Below are 17,348 nucleotides of genomic sequence, written 5' to 3'. Positions count from 1 at the left end.
GGTAGTCTGTACTTACTGCCTCATTACCTTCTTAAACTCTTTTACCTTCAGAATCTAAGTTGGAAGGGATCTAAGAGCCCAACTAGTCCAAACTGGATCTGGAATTCTAAATTGGAACAAGCATCCCGATGCTTCAAACCCAAGTAGTCAGCTAACCTTTGCTTGAAGACCTCTAGAGAGGAGTGTTTCTCACTATCTTCTTATGTTGCCCAACCCACTTTTGGAGAACTAATTATCAGGAAGATTTTCTTAATGTCACACATAAATTTTCCTCTGCAACTTTTCATTGCTCCTAGTTTTGCCCCACAAGGTCTGGGAAACCAGGAGTACTTCTTACATGTGACATCTCATTGCTGTATGATTCTTAAAGATGGTCGTCATTGATTTCACAGTCAGTAAATTCAGTTGGTCTTTTCCAGTTGGCCCTGGTCATTGGTCTCTAGCATCTGATGCTGTCAGCTTCATCCTTTTCGTGAAACTCTACTCTCTTAGCTTATGATCAAGCTCCAGTTCATAATACTAACCACTGACTGGCCATTTATGACTGGGTAGCCTTATAGATACCTCAAACTAATCATGTCTATAGCTGAACTTGTTTTCTGTCTACCGAAAAATAATGAAATCAACCCTGTCCTTTTCCTTTTAACTTAGTTCCAATTTCTTTTAATAGCAAGACTCTTCTTTCAAGCATTCAAGTTCAGAATTTTGGGGTCAGTTTTTATTCTTTTTTCTCCTGAATTTATTAGTGTCCAAATCACCAAATTCTGTTGATTACTCTGTGTTTCTGGCATTCCTCTCTTTCCCTTCCTACTTCTACCATTCTCACTCACTGCAAGTCTTTACCACCTTCAGTAGTATTAAAGGCAGGATAAGATAATGGAAAAATAGTTTTGTGCTCAACATCCAAAAACCTAACATAGCTCTATTAGTTTGGATAGCTTATACAAATTTCTCAAGTCTCAATTTCCTCATTTTTCTAATGAGAAGATGGGACTAGATCAATCTATAAGGTTCTTTCTTGCTCTTAAAATCCAATTCTGTCCCTTCTAATTCATCTCCTTCTTTGCAAATCTCTCCTTTCAGATAAATCTCCCTCAAATGCTACTTTGAAAAACCTTATATTGGCATTCTAGACCCTCTAAATCTGACCTTTTCTGGGCAGGCCTAGCTCTAGAAAACTGGAACTCACCAACCCAAATCTATGTTCTAGCTAATCTAGACTTCTTGACCTTCTTAATAAATGAATCGAGTTTTAAGGTACCTTCTCACTATTTTTATGCTATTTTCTCACTTTTCAGACCTCCCCCAATCTTCACCTATTGAAATTTTCCTTATCTTGTAAGGTCTAGCTCATGTCCATCTTTCATCAGCCAAGGGACTCATCAATTCTTCCTCTATACTTTGTGTTTCTTTGTATCTCTCCTTTTTCATGGAACTTTACCTGGTTGTCTTGTAATAGAGATATTTGTAAAGAAGTATTCCCTACTAATCTCTTGGGGTAGACTAAGTAATTTGCCATATCCCCCATAGCACCTAGCACTAACATCAACTGTGTACAAGAGACCCTGGTGGATATTTGTTATGTTGACCAAAAGAAAATGGCATCATCAATATTTTATTCAGTCTTGCTTTCTGCCTCTTCCTCCTCATTGTGAAAGGAAAGGGCAGGTTTGTATGTGAATCAGCTCAGAAACAAGCAAGCATTATTAGGCTTGCTTTCTGGAGTCTACTTTTTAAGCCATTTGAAGACCTTTAATAAGAAGGAATTGTCTACCTCTCTAATAAAGGCACGACGGGGTTTAGATGTACAGTTGCCTCCTACCACCCCTGCAGATTGCTTAGAATTCCAACAATAATCCTGAGACATGAAATGAAACCAGAATCCTCCTGGACTTTTAACCTTCCCTGGTCTTATTACAAACAAACCTTCCCAAATAGTCCTAATGAATGGAGATGGCTCCTAGCTTTCTTCCCAGATGTTTCCTTATTTCCAAAGGTTAGGAAGAAGCTGCAGTCTTTCTGTCTATGCTTTAATAACCATGTGGCTCTAGTATCTGATTATGAAAATATCCCACTGTCAGGTTTTAATCTGAGGTATGAACAGGGAGCCTTCAGGCCATGTCTCTCCTGGTAATAGTAGTAATAATAAATAATGATATAGTGTTCCTTACTTAAAAAGTGCCTTTCATCTAAAGATCTCAAAGCACTTTATAGGCGTGAGCTCATTTGTTCTCACAACACCCCGATGATATGGAAAGGTGATATTATCTTTGCTATTCTCCCTGGGGAAATAAGTATGGAAGCAAAGGAAGAGTACATGTGACCTCACACTCTGGCTAGTTTCATACCTATGTCACTGTACAGTTAATACTATTCACACAAGAATGACTGTCCTTACCATCTGGCCATTTTCTTGGTTCTAGGAGCAATGAACTAACAGTTCTGAAGAATCCAGCATTGATATCTTTTAAGACCAGAGCAAAGTACCTCTCTCTGACAGTGTCCAGACTTGTGCTCCACAGAACCATTCTGTCTAGTCCAACCTGAACAAGAATAAGAATCACTTCTATAATATAACTAATAAGTGGCTTTCCAACTTTACTTGAAGACCTTTAAGGAGAGGCAATCCACTCCTTCCCCAGGCAACCTATTCTACTTTTTTGCTAGGAAGTTTTTCCTTATATAATACCTAGCATTTATGTAAGGTGTTACCATTTGCAAAGCACTTAACAAATATTTCATTTGATCCTTGCAACAACCCTGAAAGGTAGGTGCTATTATTGTCCCCACTTTACAGATGGGGAATAGAGGCAAGTCTGCATGACTTTTTTGTTCACACAGCTGGTAAAGGTCTAAGGCTGGATTTGAACTCTGGTCTTTTAGCTCTCTATCCTCTGTACCACCACTCAGCAACTTTTCTCTCCAGTCCCTCTTTTCAGATTCCACTCATTGCCCTTAGCTATGGTTTCTACACCCAAGGAGAACAAGTTAATCTCTTTTCACAGAAAAGTTCTGCAAAGATACTTATCCTATTCTCCCTATGTCTCCTCTTTGGGTGAAACATCCACATTTCTTTCAACTTATCCTCATATGGCATAAACTCAATCCTTTGCTATCTTGATAATCTTCCAAATTGTGATGTCCAGAATTGAACATGGTGCTCTTGAGATGCAGCCTAACTAGGTCAGAATGCTGACATCCCAAAGCCCCCAAATATTACATTAGCTTTCTTAATAATCACCTGTTTTTCATATTGAGCTTGCAGTTTGCTAAAACTCCCTACACCAGCCATACAGATACAGAGAGTACCATTTTGTTTCTGTCTTTGTTTGAATGGTGCCTTGCATATAGGCAAGTTTAATAAATCCTTGTTAAATTGAATTATCTATCTCCTGTGATTTGACCTTAGAAGAACAAGGGAGGAAAATAGAAAATAGATAAAATTCTCTATAGAAGAAAAGTATTATTTTCATCAAAATCAAGGTTCAGAATGAATGAATTCTGAAAGGAATGGATTTTTTTTTAAATTTTTAAATCTGAGCAGTTTAGAATCTGACCTACCAAAAGACTGGTTCTGTTTTAGAGATGAAACTGGGAACCCCTGTGGAATATCAATGGGCATTTGTTTTGGAGTGGCTCAGGCAACCAAGGGGAGAGCTGGCCATTGTGGGGAAAGACCTGGAAAGACCAAAGCCTTTTTAGTTTAAATTGTGTTTTCAAATCATCTACTTGGGCCAGAGGAAGTCTGTGCTCTGTACAGTGTTATTTTCTGTGGGAATGCTCTTGGATATAAGGTTGGTTGATCCTTTTTTTAAAAAAACATATTTCCTTCTGCATTGAAATGAATGCCAGGTCTTAGGGACAATGAATATGGACTTCAGACCCGAGTGTCATTCTGTCGTCTTTTGGGGGTGCTCTCTTCTTTCCCTCCAATATATATCTGCAACATATGATGTCCTGACTCCCTTATCCAAATAGATTCTTTTAAAGCTCAACTCCAAACATTGCTATGTCTTCTCCCAGTGATTTTCCGTTCCCCATTTTTTACCTTATATAGTCTTTGATTTTGTGTTTCTCTGATGCATTTTTCTGTTGTGTATGAGAATTATCATGTGCCAGAACCCTCTAGTAGACTCTAAATTCTAAGGGGAGGGTATCTACTTCTTGTATTGTTAATCTTTGTGTTTACTCCACTACTTAATGCAGCTTTGAGGAATTGTAGTGTGTATTAAATTGATTTTTATTTGCTTCAATATGTTGATTCATCTCATGGTACCAGGTATGAGTTGGGGGGATGGATTCACCCTCTCTTGGAGCTTAAAGTTAGCTTGATGCTCTCTTCTATAAGTGATGGGTAGCTTTAGCTGGTTCTCTTCAGAAAGCCAACACTTTCTTTTTTGTCCTTTTCCAAGTCCACTGGGAGGCTGCTGGAGGTCAGAGCTTTTGTAAGCAAAGCAGGTATGACAAAATAGGAATGTTACAAGTGTTTACATAGTATCAGAGTGCTTTATATGTTTGTTTCCTTTTGTTCTTTGAAAATCTAATCTTCATAACATCCTGGTGTGTTATCTAGTGGGAGGGTGATTTATTTAGATATAGAGGTGGAGAATTTCTTTAAGGGCAAAAACAATTGAGGGACCAGAGATTTAAGAGATTTGCCTCAGGGCATATAACAAGTAGGTAAATCTGGGCAAATAAAAAAAATAAGCTCCATACAGTTCTGAAGTTTTCATAGCTTTTGAAAGGTTCTTCAAACCTTTCTATCAGCCAAATAACGTATAGATAATGTATCTATTTTCATTGGTCAGTCATCTCTAACTGTGGACAAGATCACTAATTCCCTAGCAGTCAGTAGGAGCTGGGAGGAGAGAAAAGTGGAAGTGCCTAGAGGCATGGACCCTTTTCTTTAGTGGTCTTGGGATCTTGCCATTTTGAAATGCCATGGACACTTGGAGGTTGCCAACCTTATATCATTAAAAAAAAAGTTTTCTTGATTTTATTTGCTTTTATGCCAGTTCTTTTTGGATGTAATCCCCTTCCCCCCCCCCTTTCCATTTCTATTCCATTATTCTTTCTCTTGCAATAAAGAAAAAAAATGTTAAAACCAACCAACATGTAAGCCACAAGTGACAGAGAGTATATGTCCAGTGCCAGAGCCATAGTAGCTCACCTCTAACAAAAGAAGGTAGGTGCTTTCTTCATCTCAGTGTCATAAATAATTTTTAGCTTCAGATTTTGTTGTGGTTTTTCTTTTTCATTCTTGTAGTCATTGTGCATGCTGTTTTTCTGCAAATCTTATGTCATTTAGTCCCTCATGGTCCTCCTTCTCCAGTTCTTAGTGTACTTGCCTCTTTGAAAATTATTTTATGAACTTAGTAATTACTTATATGTGTATATGCTTTACTCTCTTTGGTTGTATGTAAGTTCTCCACCTTAAATTTGTTAAGCACCTATATGCCTTTCACATAGTAGGTGCACATTTATTAACACACACATTCTTTCTCTACCCATGTCCTGCCCAGCTCCTTTGAATGTATGCTACATGCAGAGAACATTTGGAGTCTGTAAGATTGTAAGACATAATTCTTGCCTCCTTAAAGTTTACATTCTAATAAGGGGTATAAATACATATACATATATACTTTAGTATTTCAAGAATAAGAAATAGCTTAGGACAAGTTAAGAGTTAGTATTAGGGTTAGAGGAAGGAAGACTTAAGTTACTATCCTGCCTCTAATATTTAACAACCATGTGATATGATGATGATGATGATGATGTTACTTTCCTCAATTGTAAAATGAGGGGTTTGGACTAGATGACCCCATTTACCTCTAGATGAAGATTCTAAACATTGAGAAACTAAAAGTATTCTGTAAAGTAAGTAAATAAAACATAATCTGGTTACAGATAAATCTATTTGTACCGCAAAGTCAGCAAGAAAAAAAAAGGATTCTCAGCATATTCAGGCTTCTTCCAGATCCAATCTGACCATCTGGTAGAGAGACATGGAGGATGCCTTGCTTCATAAGCTATACTATAGATTTATACTTCCAAGAAGACTCTTACTAATGACTCCAGATTTTTTTTTAGTATAGTATTTATCAGATTTTTACACTAAGGATACTTTGTTAAATAATTTTTAAAGGGGAGATGTGAAATTTAAATCTAGTTTTTCCACTTGATGATTTAATTTGCTCTTAACTATGCCCAGTCCTCTCTTCTTTTCTCCCTCTACCTCTTTGTTCTCCCAACCCATTTATGAATCAGGCTTTCACACCTGGTAGGCACCCTTAAAGATGATTTGCAGTATACCCCCTAAGTTTTACAGACGGAAACCAAGGCCCAATAGTGGCATCTTGCCCAAGATCACATTTCTTGTTAGGAGAAGAACAGGTCCTAGGATTTTAGGCTTCTGATTCCTGGTACTGTATTTTCTCTATTTTAAAGTTTCTTCTTACCTTGGGGCTTAATTTTTTCTCCTCTCCCCCAACCTCCCAGAGTCTCATTCCATTACATTTATCCCCTTTTATGGAATCATAGATTTAGAGGTGGAAGGAGACTTCATAGATCATTTTACAGATTTAAAAATGGTGGCAACCTACCCATGCTCACCACCTTGTAGACAAGTTTTGCTGAGTACAAGTATAAGATTTCCAAGTTTTGCTCATTAGATGTTAAGCCTTGCTGCTGGATCTGAGTCTAGATCTTCCTACTACAAAATAAATAATACTCTGTCCACTGCCTGCTTCAGGAGGCTCCCTTGCCAAATGCACAAAGCGGTATCCTCTAGCTCCTCAGAGCCTCTCTTCACTGGCCAATTTCCTTTTCTGTTGCCCTGACTCAACCCAAAATAGATGCACATTTATATTCTGAGAAGGTTCACAGCTAGATCTCCAAAACATACCCAGTCCATTCAATATGACATAATACTTTGGGCATCCATATTGCAACAATCATCAGGAAAGATGCTTAGAAAGAAGGGGGCAAACTGAAAGGATACTTAGGAGCTATCTCCCTAATTATTTAGTGTAATATTTGCTTCTTGTCATTGAAGATATCACAGGATCAAAAGGTGACTTAGATATTCAGGGTGTTTCACTTTGAAGATTCCCACCCTTGTGCCACCATGTCATCTGGTATGTGTTTGGGACACTTTTTGCCATCTGACCTCGTTTTTTCATATTTAATTAGTGATCTAGAAACTGCATAAAACACATCATTCTGTTAAATATCCAAGAGTGTATTTAGGTTTCAGGATGTATTTAAAATAGAGTAATTCTATTTAAAATGTTCAAATCTATTCCCTATCTCTTTTCTAGAAGATACTTCAATGTTTACCTTTGTAAACCTTTGATTTATTTTTGTAATGAAAGAATTTTTTAACTTGGAAAATTTATCACAATCACTCATTCTCAGAATAGTCATTATATAAAACCATTCTCTGGATATGCATAGTGAAAGGCTCTCGCTTTCACAAAGGTCACTGACCTTGTAGTCTCCCACCAAATCTAGTCATCAACTCAGTTTGGTGTGACTAAGGTTCAAAGTCTAGGACAGTGAGAAGAATGTGTCTCATGGGTTGCTCTGGGGGCAGAAGTCCAAGCAGGGATTATTTAAACAGGGATGTGGCATTTGCATCATATTTTTAAAAGAGGTTTTTATAGGAGCAACCCAGATATATGTGTGTGTGTGTGTGTGTGTGTTTCTGCTTTTTAGAGCTATTACAGTGCCTGTATCTGTCTGTGCTTTTAATTGCATGAAATGTAGATTCTCTAAGTTACATCCCTTCCTTAGGACCTTCTCCCTTTTTATCCATGATTATAGGTTTGGTTTGATTTTTAAATAAGGAATACATGAGGTTTTGGCTTTGCTTCATTAAGTCAAAGCAATTACTTCTCAGATTGTATGCCACTGTGGAGGCTAAAACCTTAAGTCACTTAGGAGAAAAAAAAAGGTTCAGCCCCCTGTAGATAGATGATTGACTTGGGCTTTTATTAATCCTTCTGTGTTCTGTTTGTTGGGCACTTAGGGTTTTAATTGAGGCTAAAAGGTCTGAATCAATGGTAAACAAAAGCATGGCATCTGGACTATGGGCTGTGTATATGTAATCTAGCAGAGCATTCCTCCTGGCTGTTTGGTTTTCTTGGTAGGCTGTCCAGAGTGCCAAATGTAAACAGGCAACTGGACACTTTGAGGCTAATGATTTCTTGGACTTTCTGTTGGACTCCACATCACTTTGAAGCATGGAATTGTATTTTTCAGCCTTTCTGCTGCTTGATGCCTCTATCAAAAATTGATTTTGCACATTTCAGTGAACAAGGCAGAGGGTTTAAAATACTAAGAGGCTCCCCCCAACTTCTGTATAGAATTATTTAACCATATGAATATCTGAAGTAGGATCCTTGCCTGGTTGAGTTTTGGGTTTTTTTTCCTCAAATAGAAGAGTAACTAATATGGAGCAATTAGGACTTTGTTCAGGGCCTCTAGCATGCTTCTTTTTGATATGCTATTTTTGAGTTCCTATTGTAATGTTTGTGTCTTCCTTCCCCCAATATTGTGCCCTACATCTGCTTTCTGCCCTCCTCCTTTCAAGGAAGATGAGGTGGAATTTCTAGTGGAGTTTTGATATATCCAAGCCTTCAAAAAAATCACAATTTTTAAGATATGGAAAACACAATTAGAGAAAAGGGGCTTATTAATAAATTGGTCACTCTCATGGTTAAAGAAGCAGTGCTCTAGAGGAAGACTGCATTTGGGTCAGAAAGTGGAAGGTTTCATACCTCGGGTCCCCCCAATAATTAACTGTGACAATGTTTCCCAGTGTTCTTGTCTATAACTATGGGCACAATGGTATACTACTGTTCACTATACAGAGCACTTTGAGAAGGACATTAAATAACTTAGATAAGACTTTTTTTTTTTTTACCATTTTGTGTCCTAGACCCCCTTTGCAGTCTGGTGAAACTTCTGGACATTTTTTAAGAATAATATTTTAAGCATTTAACATGAAATACACAGGATTACAGAAATCAATTATATTGAAATAAACTTAGTAAAATATTTTAAAACATAAATCCAAGTTTTTATTAAGAACTCCTGCCACTGAGTAAGCAGAATTTAAATTTATTTCAGCCATGAGCATTAAAAGTGAAAATCAGGCACCTTTCACAGTGTAAAAGTGATTTATTTTGTAGGACGTCATTCAAAATATATGTATGAATTAAATCAAAGGTTCTTAACCTGAGATTTCAGGGACTCTGTAAACTTGGATGGGAAAAACAATGACACTTTTATTTTCACTAAACTTTGTAGGCTGCATATTCTTCTAAATGCATTCTTCTGAGGAGAGATCCATAAGTTGCTCTGTTAATTTACTACCTTGTATGATTGGGTGAATCACTTACCTTCCTTTAAGTTAAATGAGCACTTGGGGGCAGCTAGGTGCCTTAGTGGTTTGAGAGCCAGATCCAGAAACAGGAAATCCTGGTTTCAAATTTGGCCTTGGCCACTTCCTAGCTGTGTGACCCTGGGTAAGTCATTTAACCCTCATTGCCTATCCCTTTCAGCTCTTTTCCCTTGGAACTAATACTTAGTATTGATTCTAAGATAAGGTAAGGGTTATTTTTTAAAATGTTAAATGAGCATTTCAGTTTTCTCTACTATAAACTAAAATAAAATGGAGTTAAGCTTATAATTTTCAATGCCCCTCTAATAAACATTTAAATACTTACTGTATACCAAGCCCTGGGAATATAAAAGCAAAACATCCATGATCCATTCTCTCAGCTTAGAATCTTGAAACGGAGACAAATTCCAAGTAAGAAGTGATGATTGGATAGAAAAAATATGCCATAAGTTTGGCTGCCCCCCAAAATGTCATTTAAGCTCATTTTCTTTGGCATGAAGGCTGCTCTGCCCCACCTCACCTCTTGAGTTCACACTCTCCCACCTTACCTGTCACCATCAAATCAATCAACAGTTTCATGCATACATGCCACTAGGAGGGGTACAGAACTGACCGCACCCCTTTTCAAAGGCAGCCACCATGTGATATGGATCAACTTATTTCCTAAGTGCCTGCCTCTATTTAAACAAAGAGGAATGGGGGAGGCAAGAAGAAATAAAGGGAGAGAAAAGAAGAGAAAGGGATCCAATGAGCATTCAGTGGACTGGGAGACATTACAGAACCGTCCCAGCAGGAGCTTCAAGTATGGTAAATGTTCTTCCTTAGCTACTTTTTATACCAAAAAAGCATAGGAAAAATATGAGATAAATTGTATTTCCTGTGAGTTTTACTCAGTTTGTCTTGTGAAGATTTTTTTCCTATTATTTGTTGTAACCTGCTCATGTCTACCACAAATATTGCCTTCTGAAATGCTCATTTCAGGATTTATAGGGTTCCATAATTCTCAACCACGCAACCACATTGATGGAATAGTTTTGTTTTTTAAAAAAAGTGGGCTTTTGTTTCTGGGGTCATTTTTAGAGCACTGAAGGAGTTTTCAGTGTCCTGAAGGCAACTCAACTCACTGACCTCCTCTGGTTTGATTCAGAGTCCATTTATCCTGCACCAAATGTATATAGTAAAGGACAAATTCTATAAATTGTTCTTCTGACAATATTTTGTAATGTTTGGGCAGTAGTCATTCTTCATACATTTGGTTTTTTCAGTGTGGATAGCCATCTTCTTCATCTTTCATTCAAATGTGTGATGGAAACTAGATATAGTCTATTATGTATTATAATTTATTAAAGCCTATCTGTGCCATAGAGAGACTTTCATGGAGCATGCGCTATGTGAGTGATTCTTATAAAAACTGGAAGATGAGGCATTTTGGTTGGTGGTGATTGTTCTGAATCATTTTCCCCTAGTTTTAAAAGGGGAAGTCATAGAAAGAACTCACATCAGCTGGTATGGGGCTCCTGGAAAAGCCACGTTGAAGTTTATAGACACTCCAAAAATTGATTCCTTAGCATATTCTGGTCAAATTTTTGCCATTCATCTTCCCATAATGAGAACTACTTAGCTAGGCTGAACCTTGGAAAGAAATCCTAATTTGTTTGCTGAATGATGCCTGAAGTATTCATTGCCTCTGTGATAGAAACCAAACCCAGGGTCACCTCCATGCTATGGTGATGAAGCATTTGAAATAGGACTTGGTGATATGTGCAGTATCTTTCAAATTAATTCCGACTAGAATGATCAAAATTTATTTTTAGACCCTTTGAGAGTCCTTCGTGTTTTTTTAAGAAGAGATTTAGATAATGTTGGGTATTTGGTTTTTGTAATAATAGACATCTGGAGTTTCTCACTATTGATAGAAACTTTACATTTGCCAAGTCACCCATAATGTGGCTATTTTTATTATGACTTTTCCTAAATAAGCAAATCATTCATCATCCTTATCTCAGTTTAAAAGATGAGAAAAATTGGGACACAAAGAGGATAAGAGGTTGACTCATCTTTAGCACATAAAAGAATTTTCAATTTTTGAATTTTTTTCTTCACTTTCTCTACAACTTTTACTTAAAGTGACTTTTACTAAACTATGTTTACTCAAAAAATGTTTTCAATGAACAAAAATTGATTTTTTCTCCCTTCTACTCTTGTGCCCAAAATTGGGGGAAGGAAGTATAGAAACAAACCCTTGTGACAAAACAGTCTAGCAAAACAAATTCTCTAATGGGCCATTTCCAAAAAATATGTTCTATTCTGTATTCTGTGTCCACCTAGGGTGACTGGCATGCTTCCTTATCAGTTCTCCAGAGTTGTAATTGATCATTGGGTTGAACAGAGGTTTTAATTTTTTTACAAATCTAGACTAATTTTATTACATTTTTATTTTTATTATTATATGTTCTTATAAATTTTAATTTATCATAGTGCTTGCCAAAATCTCTACAATGTTCTTTTTTTCCAGACAGACTTGTTTTAGAATAATCATAGCTCTTCCTGTATGATATTAAAATTTATGATGTTTAATTAACAAATTATATAGCATCAGATATTGTGAGTCCTTCTGCCTTCCCCCCAAAAAAGGGACCTGCTTTCTAGGGCTAATGAGTCACTGAATAGAAGGTTTTGGCACCAAGTGATTTACAGTCTCAGATCCACTCTGGGACGGGAGAGAGATCATTGTCTTTTACATTCTTTGTTGGTGACCTAGTCTAATTTCAAGAAAGAGGGATCAAAACTATTTAAATATAGGAAGAAGGAAAGAGAAAATGAGCTAAAGATGAACCAGTAAAGGTGGAGTCTAACTTTGCCACCATTCTGAAAGGAAATTACACAGCCTGCATTTGAATTCTATATCTTCTAAAGCAAAGGTTGTCAAATAGTTTAAAGGGGAACTGGGAAGTGAATTTCAATAAAATTGGTAAAGGGGATCCATCTCTAAGTACTCAAAGAAAGAACCCTCCTTTCTTTACAAGGGAAAAAGAAAGGATTCCTTGAAATGGATAGAAAACCACATTGAGGGGATAATTAGTACTTTCCTTGTAAGATTTTTTTTAAGGTTTCAAACTACATTATTAAACAAAAACCTTCAAGTTTAGTAATGGAGGCATTGTTATCTTTGCTTTACTGATAGGATTCTGAGACTCTAAAAATGAAATGACTTACCCTGATCACAAAACCAAGTAATCATGAAAAAGCTTTGCCTTGGGACTCCTGATTGATTATGTATGGTTATACTGTTAACATCCCTGGTATCTCTTGCTGAGGTCAAAGTTAAGAGCTATTTTCTATGCATACTACCTTGAAAACCTAATAATGCTAAAATACTTTTTGTTTTTGTATCCATGGTTTATTTGCTGCCTCCTTCAGGGCTCTTTCTCCTTTTATAGACTTCTGTAAAGGATAGTCTTCCAGGCCCCTTCTTCTAGATCTCTAATGTGTAACCAACTGATTCTTCACAGAGGGATCAAAGTTGAAGAGATTAGATGGAGTCCAAACAGAGTGACCATCAGAGATTATAGGGCACCCAAGAATGTAGCCACAGTCTCATTATGCTCTTCCATAAATTGCCTTCTGTAGTACTTCTTCTAAGGAGGCTTCCTGTCATTTCCTCCTTTGAGTAGCCAAGTTAACAGGATTATTATTATTATCATCATTAGCTGGGTTGTTGGTGGTGTTTTTCATGCTGGATTCCTCATCACTTTGCCTCTTTCATTCTTCAGTTTCAACGGTTCAAGTAATGCTGTTCTTTGTGTGATTGTGGGACCCTCCTGAAGATTTTCTCTAGAATTAAATGCATTCATTGTTTTTCATTCTTGGCATTTTAATTTTTCAAATTATATTGACATATTTTGCTTTTCATTTCTCAAGCTATCTCCCATCCAGGATCTTTTTTTATAAGAAAGAAAAAAGGGTGGGAGAGAGAGCGATTCAGCAGAACGGACCGATATATTAACAGAATCCAACTCTATTAGCTATCCTTAAAATCTTTTTTGTTGGTTTTTTTAGCTCTTACCTTCCATCTTGGTATGAATTCCAAGGCAGAAGACAGGTAAGGTCTAAGAAATTGGGATTAGTTGACTAGCCTAAGGACACTAAGGCCAGAGTTGAAACCAGGTCCCTACCCCCACCCCATTTCGAGGCCTGGCTCTCTATTCACTGAACCATCTAGCTGTCCCTTATCCTTAATGTCTTGATGCATAAGGTATTGAAACTTTAAACTGCATTCAGAATTTTGGGACATTCAGTATAATTCATATTCATAGTTCCCCTAATTCTGCAAAAAAGGGAAGAAGGTGCTTCTAATAGCTCTTCAAGGCTATGATCAGTCATGATAATCACATACTTTGGGGTTTCTTTTTGTTGTTCTCTGAAATTTACAATTTTTTTAACTTATTTCATTTTGTGATGCAGTCAGCTTTTAAGATGTTTGTTGTACCTTTCACATCCCTTTAATTTTCAGAGTTCTCATTCTCTTAAATGTCCTCATGTTCCTCAGAATCCAGGAGAGTTGGAGAAAATGTTCTAAATTAAATAAATATATATATATATATATTTTTTTTTTTAATCCAGGAGAGTTGGAAAATATTCAAATTTTAAAACCCCTTTGAATGACTATGAAAAGGAAAGCTGGGGTGGAGGGAATGGGTTCCTAAGAAAAGGAGTGAGGGATGCCTTTCTGGTTTCCTGTTGTTGTTTGGTGTCTTAACTGGGTGATTCATTGGTCTCTTGTGTCTGTAGGGTATGTAAGCAAGTGCAGTCAGCTGCTACCTGCTGGCTTTTCTCTCTTCAGAGCAATAAATGGCTTTGTGTCACTGGGAGTGTGATTTGTTTGTTTGCATTCTGATCTAGGTTTCACATATTAAGCCTATTTATAAACTTGAACCCTGCTCCCTGGGAAAGGGCTCAAAGTTCAAAACCCCTACATTTCCATAGTCTGACTAAACCCTGAGCAAAAGATGGGGGGGGGGGGAAGTCATGCAAATGACTCCGCGTGGTGGATGAATTTTTGAGAGGTATCATTTGTCCTCCCACGTGTGGTTGGTCTAATGTACCATTTCTACTAATCAAGGAAAGGGCTGACTAATGCGAGAATAATTTAACAATGATTTCAGTGAATGCAACCTTTGAAAGGACAGGGTTTATCTCTCCTTGGAATGAGGTGAAAAACATCCTGTGTTACATGCAGGCTGTCCAGCTGCTCAGCAGTCCCACCCACCCCTTTCCCATTCCCATGAACTTGACACTGAAGTATTTTATCTCCTAGCAAGCAGGTGACATGGAGGGAGCCTGGCTTCACTCCTGAAGAGAGTTCCCAGTGGCGGAAGTGAGTGAAATGCTCACCCCAGCTCTACCATGAACAAACAGTTACCTGAAAGCAAGATGACCCTGGAATATAGGAATGTCTGCATCCTGCTGCCCAACCGAGATCAACTCAGGTTAAGCATTGGGGTGAGTCTTCCCAGTTTCCTCCTCCACTTGAGTTTTTTTGGGGGTCTGAAAGATGTTAAATAGACACCTGTTTGAATTCCTGCAGTTACTGGGAATGAGACAAAAGGGCAGAAAATACTCATTCTCTTTGTAGTGCTGTAGGAAAAGCGAAGCACCTTGGTTGACTGACTTTTAGCTTATTTGGCAATAGCTTGAGTTTCTCTCTTGCTGGCTACCCCTGTGAGACACAAAGGATTAATGTTTCCTGATGTGCTCTTTGTACTGATCCACCTCTGAGTAAATTTTACCATTCCTTTCCTCTTCAAAATGGTTACATTTTAAAAATGGGAACCCTGGCCACTAGTCCTGACCTTGAGATGGTGTGATCATGGATCTGGAGGAATAGTTTTAATAGATCTCTTAACATTCTGGCTGATTCTATTTCAAGGAAATGATTTAATTTCTTAAAAAATTTCCTTTGGACTCACCGTCTTTGAATCTTGATGTATGAATTTGGCATGCAGAGTAGATGCCTGGCCAGTGAAAGGAAAAAGAAAATGGTACTGCATAGTGGAGAAGCTCTGGGGATTGTGTAACCTTGGATCCAATCTTGTCTGTGCCATTAACTAGCTGTACGTGAACAAGTAGTCTCACCTCTCAACCTCCTTAACTCATCCATAAAATAAGAAAGTTAGCCTAAATGATCATCTAAGGTCCTTTCCAGCTTCAGGATTCTGTGAAGTTGTTGGAAAATGTATTTCATGAATCAAGTCCAAAAGTGAACCATAGCTAAATTCAGTTACTCACTATTTTCTTGGAGAAGATATTGAATTTCCCCAGGCCTTAGTTTCCCTATCCTGCAAAAAAGAGAATTCAGTATGATCCAAGTGGGGATCTTATATCTAGAAATGGAAGTGGTCTCAGCAGTGCCCTAGTCCAACTCTCTGTTTTCAGAGGAGAAAACTGAAGTTGAGAGAATTTGTCTTGTCCAAAGTCACAGAGCTAGTGAGGATTTGAACTCAGGACTCCATGTACAGTGCTCTTCTCACTGTACCATGATGTTGTACTACTTAATTGGGAAATGTATAGTAAATATTTTTGATGAATATGGGGGAAAAAAGATAAGACTACTTGGATATAGAGAGCTATCTGAGAGTACCTGGATATCAGTGAAAACCTATGCTCTTTGAAGAAGGCAGTGAGTATTTGGGTCACACTTGATGACATACTGCATAGTTTTGGGAACTATGATTATTCTCAGACTCTCAGCACTGAAAGAGAGTTCAGAGACCTTTTAGGCTTTTGTTTCAGGACCTCCCAGGAGAGGCAATCAATCCCCTGACTCCCAAAGCAGCCCTTTCTACTTTAATTGGTAGTTAGTGTTTCTTTACATTATTCTCAAATTGGCCTCTTTCCAGGTTGTACTCACTGCTTCTGGTTTTGTTTCATCTATAGCCATGTAGACCCTCACATCCTTTCTTTTTTCCTTTTTTTAAAACCCTTACTTTTTGTCTTGGAATGGTAAGGGCTAGGCAATGTGAGTTAGTGACTTGCCAAGGATTACACGTCTAGAAAGTGTCTGAGGTCACATTTGAACCCAGCACATGTGTATAATGTGTTTTGAAAACTGTAAAGCAAGATCTAAAAGCACCAGCCTTTCAAATAGTAGGATGGTACCCCACTCCGAGTACTCACAATTCTTACCTAGGCTAAACTCATCCTCATGGAATAATTTGTGGAAACTTTCCCACACCTCTAGATCAGGAGTACTAAACTTGGGTTCATGGACTTGCATGGGGAAAAAATACATTTTTTTTTTCATTTAAAAAATTATTCTGAAAAGTTGTTCAAAGACTTAATTAGATTACTAAAAGGATTCCTTACTCCAAATGTTTCCCCCATCCTTTAACTTTTTCTTTTCTTTTTTTTTCATTTAAAAAATTATTCTGAAAAGTTGTTCAAAGACTTAATTAGATTACTAAAAGGGTTCCTCACTCCAAATGTTTTCCCCCATCCTTTAACTTTTTCTTTTCTTCTTCTCATCTTCCACGTTATGGTTTGAAACTTGTGCTTTTCTTTGGGATTGCTTTGTGTATCTTTATGGGAGTGACATTTGTGCCCTGGCACTCCAGAAAGGTGGTCTTTAGACCGTAGGATCCAGTGGCTAAAACTGGACTTTTCTTTTTCTTCTCTGTTCTTCCTGATCCTCAAGCACCATCTGATTTCTCTTCCCATCCTTCTAATCAAGTAATCTTTGAATACCAAAAAACTCATTATTAGGATGTTTGTATAGCCTTTTAGAATTTTACTTGTATCTATAATCTTTGTTTTTGCATCACCTTCATATATGACTTTAGCTCATAACATACAAAATCATTATTTCCTGTACATCCCTTTGTCCATGTTGATGTTTAAGTTCATAATAAAAATCAGAATTTACCAAAAAAGACATGTGAAATAT

At 37.4% G+C, this 17,348-nt stretch overlaps 1 protein-coding gene across 5 annotated transcripts in view; it reads left to right on the top strand.

The window, feature by feature from the left end:
- Positions 1–17,348, top strand: part of FRMD1 (FERM domain containing 1) — a 96,654-nt gene that overhangs the window by 23,026 nt on the left and 56,280 nt on the right. For 3 of the 5 annotated variants that reach the window (XM_056819056.1, XM_056819060.1, XM_056819057.1), the window contains exon 2: positions 14,731–14,908. In XM_056819056.1, coding sequence (XP_056675034.1) covers positions 14,813–14,908 — 96 coding nt within the window. In that variant the 5' untranslated portion in view covers positions 14,731–14,812. Of the gene's footprint in view, positions 1–14,723; positions 14,909–17,348 lie in introns of all 5 variants that reach the window. The other 2 variants (XM_056819058.1, XM_056819059.1) reach the window with 1 other exon arrangement.

The sequence above is a fragment of the Monodelphis domestica genome, chromosome 2, assembly GCF_027887165.1.
Source record: "Monodelphis domestica isolate mMonDom1 chromosome 2, mMonDom1.pri, whole genome shotgun sequence".
NCBI classification, from domain to species: domain Eukaryota; kingdom Metazoa; phylum Chordata; class Mammalia; order Didelphimorphia; family Didelphidae; genus Monodelphis; species Monodelphis domestica.
Note: the sequence above shows the minus strand (reverse complement) of the source record. Positions and strands in the feature narration are given on the sequence as shown.